Source organism: Ranitomeya imitator, chromosome 2, assembly GCF_032444005.1.
Source record: "Ranitomeya imitator isolate aRanImi1 chromosome 2, aRanImi1.pri, whole genome shotgun sequence".
Taxonomy (NCBI): Eukaryota; Metazoa; Chordata; class Amphibia; order Anura; family Dendrobatidae; genus Ranitomeya; species Ranitomeya imitator.
In genome coordinates this window covers 212,252,366-212,265,056 of record NC_091283.1, presented here as the reverse complement: position 1 = coordinate 212,265,056, position 12,691 = coordinate 212,252,366, and the positions used below count along the sequence as shown (strand labels likewise).

Genomic DNA, 12,691 nt, shown 5'->3' with positions numbered 1-12,691 from the left:
GGTTCCCATTTTTTGTGATCTCTCTTGACCACGTTGGTCAGACCAGCATGACCATTAAGTTATACCCTCTACAGTGGATCGGATACAACTTCCTATCTTGGGAACAACCCTATATTGATTCTCTGTATCATACACCACACTTCTAGGCCCATTTTCTACAGTTTGTAATCAGTGGCAATTTATTAGAGGTTTATAACGCAAGTATTTGATCAACCCAGTTGCTAATTGTTTGACTTACAGACAGAGAGCATTAATTTATTCAATACTGTAATTTTTTGTCAAATGCTAGCAAATGAGCAACGGCACAACTATAAATCTTCATGGCTTTGGCTTTAGTGACTGATTATACTAATTATCAGTGGAGATTATCATGTCACTTACTGATCCTTAATTAGTGTTGTTTTGTTAGTTCCTAGGCCATATTATGATATTTGGTAATTGTTCATTTTCATACATATTAATTAAATAAAAGTATTTTGAAGGCATTAAATGAAAAATGAGTTCATTTTCCATAAAGAATCATTGATTGCCAGGCAAACTGTTGTCTAGCCATCAGTATTGTACAAAGTTCACTACATCATGCATTCAGCAGAAATGTGAAAATACTCAACAGTAGGGCTTGAAATTAAAATCCTGGAGCCTCATTAGGCAGAGTACAATATGAAGAAAATACCCGAGCCTTGCGAGAAAGACCAAGCTGATGTCTAACTCTCAGCATCTGAATGCAAATCCTTCCCCATATTGAAAATATTTCGACACTTTTCTATTTTTGTCAGCAGGACCCAATATAACATTAAAATATACATATACTATTACTTCTCATGTCAGGTTTGCTTCTTTGCTGCAGGCTCAGGAGCTGAGCTTGGTTCTTTGCCAGCAGATGATGGCTGTGTTATTCAGCCATCATCTTCCTACAATAGGCGTGGGTGGAGCAGAGCTCCGCCTCCAGTTGTTAGCCTATTAAATGCTGCTTTCAATCTCTGAGAGTGGCATTTACAACACATCACCCTGTAGGCATGCCATTCTAAGCTTCCATAATCCTCCTTTAACATGATTGCGTGGTGCCATGACAGCCAAGCAACTGCTGTAGACCTCTATGTCTGTCATCACGGTTCTTCTATGAAGACCAGCCTGTGGCTTCCATTCTTGGAGACCATGAATTTCACTGTACTGTATAATACAAAGGTATTAGAGTATGAGGTTCAAGTAATCTTACACACAGTTTATAGGGCAAAATACAGTAAAAATAAAAAATAAAATGTTTTTAAAAAGATGATAAAATATATAGAAGTTCGAATCAACCTATTTATCTCCATTAAAAAAAATATATAAAAAAATAAATAAACATATGTGATAACGCAACGTCCTTAAAAGTCAGATCTATCAAAATATAAAATTAATTAACCTGATCGGTAAATGGCTTAATGGGAAAAAACTCAAAACGTTAGAATTGATAAAAATTGATAAAAATGCAATACAATACAAAATGTTGTATCTACACCAAAATTTTATCAATGAAAGCATCACCACGCCAAAAAATATGTCCTCACACAGCTACATGAACCAAAAAATGAAAACGCCATGGGTCTTGAAAAATAGCAGCACAATTTTGCCAGAATTAGCAAATTTACAAATCGATTTTTATCACTTGAATATTTAAAAAAAACTTCTGCATGTTTGGTCAGACTGAACCAGAGAACCGTACTACTAGTTCATTTTTATTACATAATGAACTCTGTAAAAACCAAATCTAAAAAACTATTGCAAAATTGGGCTTGTTTTTGCTGCACATGGAATTTTTTTCCCATTTTAAAATACATTTGCAGAGTAAAAAGAATGATGTCGTTCAAAAGTGTAACTCGTCTTGCAAAAAAACAAGCCCTCATATGGCTATATCGACCGAAAAATAAAAAAGTTACGGCTGTTGGAAGTAGGGGAATAAAAAATTAAAGCGCTAAAATGTAAAATCACCATGACGGGAAAGGGTTAATTATGTTACTCAACCAAATATTACTGCAGCCATAGAAAGAATTATGCAGCACAAGATCGCATTTATGAAAACTGCCACAAGTGCTGTGCCTTCCAAACAACTGGTGTGTAGGGATGAGCGAACCCAAACTGTAAAGTTTACAGACATGGACTTCTTACCTTGTTACTGTTTAGATTTGGAAGAGTAATACAGTTTGTTGAATGGCTGCAGTGCAGCTAATCAACAAACTTTTTGGTGTGGGCACTGCTGGCACAATCAAAGCCATGCAAAGTATTGGCATGGCTGTGATTGGCCAGCATACCACATGAGGAAAAAAAATAGATGTGGGGTCCCCACTATTTTTGATAGCAAGGGCAGGTAAAACAAAGAGCTGAAGGCTGCAACCCTCAGCTGTCTGCTTTACCTTGGCTGGTTATCAGAAATACAGGGGCCCGCACTTCTATTTTTAAATTATTTCAATAAATAATTTCAAAAATTGACATGGGATCCCCCCATTTTGATAGCCAGCCAAGATAAAACAGACAGCTGGGAGCTGTTATTCTCAGGTTGGGAAGATCATTGATATTGGCCCTCCCCAGTCTAAAAATACCAGCCATCTTATGTCCCAGAAAAGGCACATCCATTAGATGCGCTAATTCTTGTGCTTTGCTCAGCTCTTCCCGCTTGCCTCGGTGCATTGATAAGCTGGGTAATATTTTGGGGTTGATGTCATCTGTGTAATTTTTGCAGGGGTTAGTAATGGGATGGTGTCTATCTGACTCCTGTATTACTAATCCGGTAAGTGAATAGTTAAAAAAACACAAACACACAGAAAAAATACTTTACTTGAATGAAGTCTCCCCCACACTCCTTTGTTTACCCATTTTTTAATTAAAAATAAATCCAGGAAGTTCCAACGGTAATTCAATAGTGAAATGACCCATGACACCCATCGAATCTCATGTAGTCTGGTTGTGAGAAAGTTCTCATAACGAGACGTCTTAGTTCACTTCCGTTCAGCGCTAGGCACGGGAATTCTCACCCTCCTGCCTGTCACTGATTGCATGTAACCCTATTGAGCCTCACTTTCTCATAATGTGACTTCATAGGATTCGGTGTGCATTGTGGTACTTTTCATTATTGGATTACCATCGGAACTTCCTGGATTTATTTTTAATTAATAAATGGGTAAAAAAGGTAGTGTGGGTAGTGGGGAGTCTTTATTCAAATAAAGTATTTTTTTCTATGTGTTTATTTTTGCTACTAAGTTAGTAATGGGGGTTTCAAAGTGACATCTCTCCATTACTAACTCCTGGGCTCATGTCAACCAGGTGCTGACATCAACCCCAAAAACAATTACCCCAATTGCCACCGAAGCAAGGCAATTGGGAAGAGCCAAGTTTAAAAAGAACCTGTCAGCAGGATTTTGATAAGTAAACTACAGGCATTGTAATGTTGGCTCTGTTACACCGATTAAAATTATACCTGTGGTGAAGAAATCTGTCTTGTGGTTCTTGTGTAATGTTTGTATGAAGTTTTCAGTTAATGATACATTATATTCATGTTTGGGGCAGGCAAAGTCTTACCTTCCTGCTCTATGCCAGAACACCAAAGAAAGCCCTGCCCACAGGCTGCCCCGAAGCACAAGCTTGTTCCTCATCACAGAGAGACAAGGAGACAGAGAGACTCTTTCTTTCTTATACATCAACTACTCATATGCACACAGTCCCCTTCAGAGACAATGCCGCAGTAGCACATGAAGAGTATCTCAGCGAACCCGCCACAGCAGCACAGAGTATGTCAGGGACCCCATGAAAGTAGCACAGACTGTCAGCGACCCTGCCCCAGCAGCATACAGTATGTCAGCAAAGCCATTAAAGCATCTGTCTGTATCTGTCCGTCTCTCTCTTTGTATCTCCATCTCTCTGTCTATATCTCTGTGTATGTCTGTCTGTCTGTGTCACTCTCTTTGTTTCTATGTCTCTCTGTCTGTGTGTGTCTTTCTCTCTCTGTGTTTGTCTCTATGATGAGGAACATGCTTGTGCTTCGGGGTAGGCCTGTGAGCAGGTCTTTCTTGATGCTCTGGAATCAAGCAAAGACCTGCCCACAGGTCCGCCCCAAAGTACACGCATATCATTAACTGAAAACTTCATACAAACATTACACAAGAACTACAAAAGGGATTTCTTCACCGCATATATCATTTTAATCAGTGTAACAGCGCTAACATGACAATGCCTGTAGTTTACTTAGCAAAATACTGCTGACAGGTTCTCTTTAAGCTGAAATTTGGAGGCTGGGAATGGTCCAATAACCATGGGAATTCTCAGTTTATTAATATAATGTAACCCTGCAGGTGTCTGCTTTATCTCAGATTTTTATTAATTGTTTTTTCATTGTTTTATTTTTTCATTGCTAATAAATTAAAAATACTAAAAAATATACCACGTGGGGTCCCCCATATATTTATATTATATATTTTCCCAGCAAAGGGAAAGCAAACAGGGGGCTGATATTAATAGGTTAATAAGATTAGCTCTCGGCCACCCCAGAAATGGCACTTCTGCTAGATGCATTGATTCTAGGGCGTAAGCCTCTGCTCTTTCCACTTCACCTGGTGCGGTGGCAATCGGGGTAATGGGATTGTGGGATTGATATCAGCTGTGTAATGTCCTCTGACATTAAGCCCACAGGTTATTAATGGCTAGTTGTCTATCAGGCACACCCCTGTTGTGAATTCTGATGATTACAATTCTGACTGGGATATTTAGGTGTGCAGGATCCTTTAGCCCTTGCCAGTTGTCAATGTTTCTTTGGAAGTATTGGATCTCTGCCTGGCCTCTCCTGCTTAACTGCCAGTTCAGCAAAGATAAGTGTCTGTTTCTTTTTCTGAAGCACATATGCTGTGTGCTTATTTTCAGTGCTGATCTTTGTTTCTATTTGTCCAGCTTAGACTGTGTCAGTTGTTTTTCTCAGTCTGGTTGGATTCTCTGGAGTTGCAGATATACTCTCCACATCTGTAGTTAGATGGTGGAGTTTTGTATTTTCTGCTGTGGATATTTTTGTAGTATTTTTATGCTGACCGCTTAGTATCCTGTCCTGTCCTTTTCTATTTAGCTAGAATTGGCCTCCTTTGCTAAGCCTGTTTTCTGCCTGCGTGTGTCTTTTCCTCTCCAACTCACAGTCATTATTTGTGGGGGGGCTGCCTATCCTTTGGGGGTCTACTCTGAGGCAAGATAGTTTTCCTATTTCCATCTTTAGGGGTATTTAGTCCTCCGGCTGTGTCGAGGTGTCTAGGTTTTGTTAGGCACACCCCACGGCTACTTCTAGTTGCGGTGATAAGATCAGGGTTTGTGGTCAGTATAGTTACCACTTACTCCAGTGAAGTTTTCATGCTGCTCCAAGGCCACCTAATCATAACACACCCCATTACTAAAACAGTAAGAAAAAAAGAAAATAAAACACACTGAAAAATCTTTATTTGAAAAAAATGCCCCAACAATTTCCCTCTTTTTCCCCCATTTATAAAAAATAAAAATAAAAATAATAATCCAAAGGGTCCACCGTAATCCATGATATGGAGGTGCCACAATGATCCCAGTCTTTTTAATCCAGTCTATGGTACTCTGTTTAGAGAACATAGCTCCACAGACTGCCCTGCCTTCAAGTGAGACCCAGCTGCTGTGAACTGAGGTGTCATCAGTAAGGTTATCTCCGTTCACAGGAGCCAGTTCTCACAAAGGCACCCCCTCTGTCAACTGGGCTAATCTTATTGACGTCATCTGAGTTCACAGTGTCCAGTTCTCACAAGGGCAGCACAAGTGCCAGACTAAAGAGCGACCACGAGTCCAGCACTGAGCACTCATCAGTCTGGCGCTTGTGCTCCTATCCAAAGAACCAGCCACTGTGAACTGTGGTGAACTGAACTGAGGTTCTTTAGGTTACCAGAGTTCACAGCCACTGGGTCTCTCAAGAGCTGTGTGGCTCAAAAACCTCAAGGTAGCCTTTAAAGGAGCCTTTAACGTTACTGAAGTAACCTTAGTTTACAGCTTCTTGGTGTTCCAGCAGCTGGAAACTCCAGCAACTATAAAGTCTCCTTTCAAGGCAACCTTAAGGCTTCCTGGCCTCACAGCTACCACAAGACCTGGTGGCTGAGAATGCAGGTAAACTGGGAGACCCCACGTAATTTTTTTAGGGTACCCCATTTTTAATAAATATTAAAGGCAAAGCAAACAGCTTGGAGTTGATATTAATAGGTTTGGAGGGTCCATAGATATTATCCCCTTCCCAGAATAAGACCAACTCATATCTGTCTGCTTTCCCTTGGCTGGTTATTGAAAATAGGGGGGGGGGGGGCAATGTCATTTTTTATGTATTAGTATTTATTTATTTATTGGTAATAAATAAATGGAAAAAAATTGTGTGGGACCCCATTTTCTTAATAACCAGCTGCTGTGTGATAGTAATTGGCTGGAAATGCCCATGATTATTTGGATCCAAGAAGTATTGTTTCTCCTTGCGGAGAGTGACATGTTAAGCATGTCGAGATGAGGAGACTTCAAGCCACAATGCTCCTCTGGGAAATATGCAAATTGTTTCTTCAGAGAGGAAGAGGACTAGAACTCTAGTGCCACCTATTGGAAGTAGCAATCATAACAGTCATTCGGCTTTAAGTTTCCTCATCTCGACATGCTTAACATGTCACTCTCTGCAAGGAGAAATGATACTTATTGCATCCCGGTCAGATGCCTCTCACCCAGCCAAACAAGATCTCCACTTTGCACTGACGAGAGTTAGTACCCCAAAACACAGTGTCTGCAAATTGAGATCTGGTATGGCTCTTATCCTAAGTCATGTGACAAGGCTCGTTAACGGGTCGACATTGACTGTTAGGTTTGCTACTTCCAATAGGTGGCACGAGAGTTCTAGTCCTCTTCCTCTCTGAAGAGACAATTTGCATGATTATTGGATCATCCAGTATGTTATTTTCTCACCAAAGGTGTACATACCATAGAACTTGATCAGGAAATTTTCGAGAATGGGATTCAAATCTTGATACTGGATGGAAAAACGAATATTGGACTTCTCCGATCAGAAGAGTGAAGAAGAATTTGACCCAAGGCTTATTAGGACAAAGGTGGAATGTGGGAAGCATAGACCTTCAATCCTATGTTGCAAATCCTGGCACCATAGCGAGGGGCATAATTAAACAGCTTTATTTTGTCTATGTCTATGTTAATAAATTATAAAGAAAAAATTTTTTAGGGAAATAATTTATCTTCCATGTCTTGATGAAGTTGGTAGGACTCCGTACAGTGGCAAAGACTGACAGAGATCTACATCAGGAGAGTTGATAGTTTGCCGCACATAATAAAAATCTGAAGTTCAATATACACCAAATTCATATAACACCTACCTGACGCACTTATTAGCGTGCTATATTTTTGTACTTTTTTAATTTAAAATCAGATTGATAAAATTCTATGTGCCTCTTTTCTTTTTATTTTTTTTTAGGAAAGCCCACTTGGTTCTTAGAAGACTAGAAAAAGTAAGCAGCCATTGTTCTGGACTACTGCGAAGTGCACACATCCAACGCAGGATAGACAACATTCCATACCTAATCTGTCACAGCGAAGACCTTCGAACGTCAGGTTTAGTTTTGTATAACATTTTGAGGGACAACAAACTTACATGCGAAGAGAAAATGGTATCCATGCCTCGCAATACCTACGGAGATTCGAAAGGACGATGAGCGCTCTGATGAATCTCTAACTTCCTCGAGATGTTTTCGGAAGAGAATTAATGGTCATGCCAGTGTCATGTCACGAGCAGCCAAGAAACCAATCATAGCGACTTTTATAAACTATGGACAGAAAAGGTGCTATGAAAACTCATATCCATTTTTGAAAAACGTTCCTAGGCAGAGACAAAGGTTTTTTTTTAATACATTTTTTGTTTGGAAACCCAAGAAGAGTACCAGCAAGGCACTGCTCTACAACTTGCTCCTTGGAGATGTTCCCAGTCTAATCTTTTTAGTTTCCCTTTTGGTTTTCCAATTAATGTGGAAATGATGCAGGGACTTTTATATTTTTCTTGCTTTTATAGGTCACTTAACCTGCTCATTTTTTTGTGCGTATTGTCCAACAATCTGTATGCATCAAACTTCTTATTACGGTACGTACTTTGTGTACACTGTCACAGTGATCATATAACTGTATTCACTTCATTGTGTTACGTGTTCCAGATATCATGGAAACTAAGATGATGGACTACTAAAGAATTGGATATTTATGAGGGACAGAAGAAGAGGATATAAGATGGAAATCAGGATGCAAAAACTATAAACTGATTTCTGAAGAAAGCAAACCATTGTTTAAAAACTATATCCATTGAATAAAGAGTAAAATTAATGAATGTCAACTGATAGTATTGGTCTATGGAAAGAAACCTGGTGAAATTATATGGATTTTGGATGTTAAGCTTTTTTAACTAACAAATATTTGCTGCTATACGAAATAATGAAAAGGCTATATCCATTCGGAATAAAAAAAATTGGATTTCAATTAAGTTCTTGTGTAAAAAAATATATATATATAATTCATGGGGATCTATAAATGAATTAGAATCTCATGATGGTCACAGATTTAAAGATTATCCTTAAAGAGGATCTATCACTTATTGGAAAACCTCATAAAGTAACATAGGACCAGATGTAAAACCTTCTCATACATATTATTTAATTAGATAAATTAAAACATTTCCTTATTAATTTAGTGATTAAAGCTCTGGCCTTTAAGAAAAGGAAACTGAAGTCAGCTCAACTTGGGATCTCCACTTTCTCACTATTTTGACAGCTGTGTGAGACTTCCTGCGTCTGAGCTGATAGATACTGTGCCACTGTGTAGGAGGAGGCTGGAATGGTGCTGCATGTACATATGGCAGGAGAGATTCTTCATGCTGAATATAGTTATATATCGAAGATGGAACCCTGTGTATTATGGATCCTTAGGATGAGGTGGATAGAAGTAGTAGTATAGATAAATTATAATCCCACAGCCTTCTTCACTGTGTGGTTTGGCTGCTGCTGGCTCTATACAGCATGTAGTAAAAGACTCACATTAACCCTTTACTAGCAGTTGTGTCCTCCTTTTAGCAGATTAACCCTTAATCAGCAGTTGTTTTCTCCTTTGTCTCCTTTGAACAGATCAACCCTTTACCGGCAGCTGTGTCTTACTTTTAGCAAATAAACCCTTAACCAGCAGTTGTGTCCTCCTTTTAGCAGATTAACCCTTTACCGACAATTGTGTCCCCCTTTTACCAGATTCACCCTTAATTAGCAGTTGTGTCCTCCTTTGAGCAGATTAACCCCTTACTGACAATTGTGTCCCACTTTTACCAGATTCACCCTTAATCAGCAGTTGTGTCCTCCTTTGAGCATATTAACCCCTTACTGACAATTGTGTCCTACTTTTACCAGATTCACCCTTAATCAGCAGTTATGTCCTCCTTTGAGCAGATTAACCCTTTACTGGCAATCGTGTCTTACTTTTAGCATATTAACCCTTAACCAGCAGTTGTGTCCTCATTTTAGTAGATTAACTCTTTACCAGCAGTTGTATCCCCCTTTAAGCATATCAGCCCCTTTAGCATCATCTATATTCTTTTTTTTAGCCACCCTGTATAACATACAGAGACATTTTATTACATGTTTGATATATAAGAATATTCAGCATGAAGTAAAGTTCAGGCTCCTGATTGAAAGGAAAGTTAGAACCTTGTTTGCATTTCAATGCTTCATTGTTCATTGGGATCCCTCACGTTTGTGAATCTGTTTTGGTGAGTTGATGAGAAAATTGTATTCTACAGACTTGAGACTTGACAAAACAGGCGAATTGATGAGGCCACCCAAAGTCCTAAGAGCAAGCAAATTCTCTATAGAATCAGCTCCCCCTTTCTCAGTTGATAGTACATCCCTGAGTTGAGAATATCGCCAGATTTGGAGATCACGGTGGTAAAGTGAAGCTAAAGGTGGTTTGCCAGAATACTGAGAGAAATCTTCTGATTTGTTAATGAAATCTTCAAAAAAGTCATATATTTTCATCTACTGCAACTTCTTGAGTTTTTCTCAGAATGGATAGGTCCTCTTTAATTTCCAAATAATTATTAGGGAGTAACCAAACCTTTAGTTTTTTTATATATTTTTTTACAACAAGTAACACTTTGAAACTTTGCAAATCACTTTATTAGGGGATTTGCTTTCATTCCTGTACAATAATTGTGATTGGTCAGCTCAGTGCCCATGTCACTATCTTTGGGGATCAGCTGCTGTAGTAGATTGTTCCGATAAGCACAACAACCAGAGCAGGAGACAGGGGCTGACCCATCACTGCCATCATCTGTACCCCTATTGAGCTGATATCAATACAGGTGAAAGAATTAGACCGGGGAAGACCGGGATTTAGAAGACACTTACATGCATTTTTTTCTTTTAAGGAATGAAGACAAATCCCATAATAAAGTAATTTTCAAAGTTTCATAACTTTCTATGCTGGACAAAATTCAGAAACAGCACCGCTTTTATTTACAGGTCATGTCTGGTATTGCAACTCAGCCCTATCAATTCCAGAAGTAGCAATGATTCTTAATAGAAAGCAGTTTCTTTTAACCTACGCACCTCTTTTTACAATAATTTGTTCGGTGTAAAAATCTGTAAGTTTGTCCCTTAACTTGGAAGAATTCGGCATTTAAAACTGACCCTTGCCGAAAGATTTTCAGGTGATAAAAACTGATTTTGGATCTTCCAGCTGTCGTAGCCCAACCAGCTTTTCTTAAAGGGGTTGTCCAGGCTTGGGTCAAAAGTCTGCAGCCGAGGACTTGTGTATATTTTTGGAGTAAGATACTTAAGTAACACATTAAGTTATTTGAGTAACATGATAAATTTGATAGGCGGGTGTGCTCGCACTTTGTCCGGCCCATCCAAACCCTATCCGGCCCATACTACGCCCATTTTGGAATAACTGGGATGTAAAGACCAAAAGCCGCAATTTTTTTGTGCATTTTGTATAAGACACTGGCTATGCAATGTTGACCAGGTGTATTGAACTCTGAAATGCTGTGTCATAGTTTCAGTAGCTGCGCGGCAGATTAATCGACACAGGCGGGTCCCCGGTGTCTTCTCCCTGACAGTGACTGACAGGTCTCTGCCTACGTATGCGTGAGTTAAACATACCTGGCTGAGCATGCTCGGGTCTCCTCCGAGTATTTGTAGCTCCTCGGAGATTTAGTTTTCATCACAGCAGCTGAGTGATTTACAGCTACTAGCCAGCTTGATTACATGTGGGAATTCCCTAGCAACTAGGCAACCCCCACATGTGCTCAGCCTGGCTAATAGCTGTAAATCATTCAGCTGCTGTGATGAAAACTAAATCCTCAAGCAGTCATAAATACTCGGAGGTCACCCAAGCGTGCTCTGGAATACCCGAGCAATGAGTACACTCGCTCATCACTAATGATGAGCATTGATTGGGTAGTAGGTGTTTGTGCCAGATTTCTCAAAGTAAACACATTAATGAATCGCCCCCTATGGGACTGCAGACTTTTGTTGTCCCAGACCCGGACAACTCCTTTAATTCAGACTGTTAATAATGGGGAAATTATTTTACTGTACTTGTAAAATTATGTAACTTATTTCATTCATCCATGTAATGGAATCTGAACCTATTTATGAAAAAAAAAAACCCAAAAAAACCCATAAGAACTCAGAGAATGATTACCACCGGAGATACAGTACTTTATTCACCAGTGTGAAGCAAATATCATGATGTATCACTTCTTCTGCATATGTGATTGACTATGTTAATTTACGTCTTTTACCGCTGGCAAAATGATTGTCCTACAAAGGATGGCTCAGATTGTCCATTTTATATTTATAAAATATGTCTCTAATAATGGATCGGTCTGGATGGAATAAAATCATGCAGCAGGATAAAATATGATCCATAATTCATAATATGTGTATTATTAACGTCCATTGCAAATGACAAAAGTGTTTCACCACCAATTGACTCTGTTATATGTATTTTACGATGGGTGGAAAGTCAAGATGTCCTCGGAAATTCTGGTAAGTCTTTCCCTTGAATGTTTTCCAGATAACCCATTAAACAATGTATTCATTTGTTAATTATTCTTTGCTGTTCTCCTTATTTCTCCAAATAACATAAAAAGCTCCATTTGATAATGGATTGTAACTAGACATGAACGAATATGTTCAGAAAGCGGTCGCCGAATCCAAATTTGCCATATTTGTGCCACATTGGTACCCAATTTATGCTGAATTTACGTTTAGGGCTCATTGCCAAACATATTCGTTCATCTCTACTACCATTGACTCCATTGGCATTCGGCTATGTTCGGCAAATATTCCAAATACAATATTCGCCAGCGATCGTAATCCGAAACGAATATTTAAAAATTTGGTTATCTCTAGTTGTAATCTTGAAAGAAAGGGGAAATACGGAAGTGCTCTCTAAGTGTAGTAGGTCAATTTAAAATCAGGAAAAAAGTGAGACATGGTTTTACTCACCTTGTGGAGTTGTGCAACCTGTGTCACGAGTGTGTCAGATGCAACAGACTGTCACTCTGCAGTTGGCAGCAGAAGGTTTCTGTGTTTGGCATTACAGATGCCTCCTTAATCCTTCTGACTCTTGGACCCAGCGGCAATCT

General features: G+C 39.1%; 1 protein-coding gene across 1 annotated transcript in view; it reads left to right on the top strand.

Annotated features, from left to right (window-relative positions):
* Positions 1 to 12,149, top strand: part of ASTN2 (astrotactin 2) — a 1,089,443-nt gene extending 1,077,294 nt beyond the window's left edge. The window contains exon 22 of the mRNA XM_069748558.1: positions 7,484 to 12,149. Coding sequence (XP_069604659.1) covers positions 7,484 to 7,721 — 238 coding nt within the window. The 3' untranslated portion in view covers positions 7,722 to 12,149. The remainder of the gene's footprint in view (positions 1 to 7,483) is intronic.
* Positions 12,150 to 12,691: the final 542 nt, after the last annotated feature.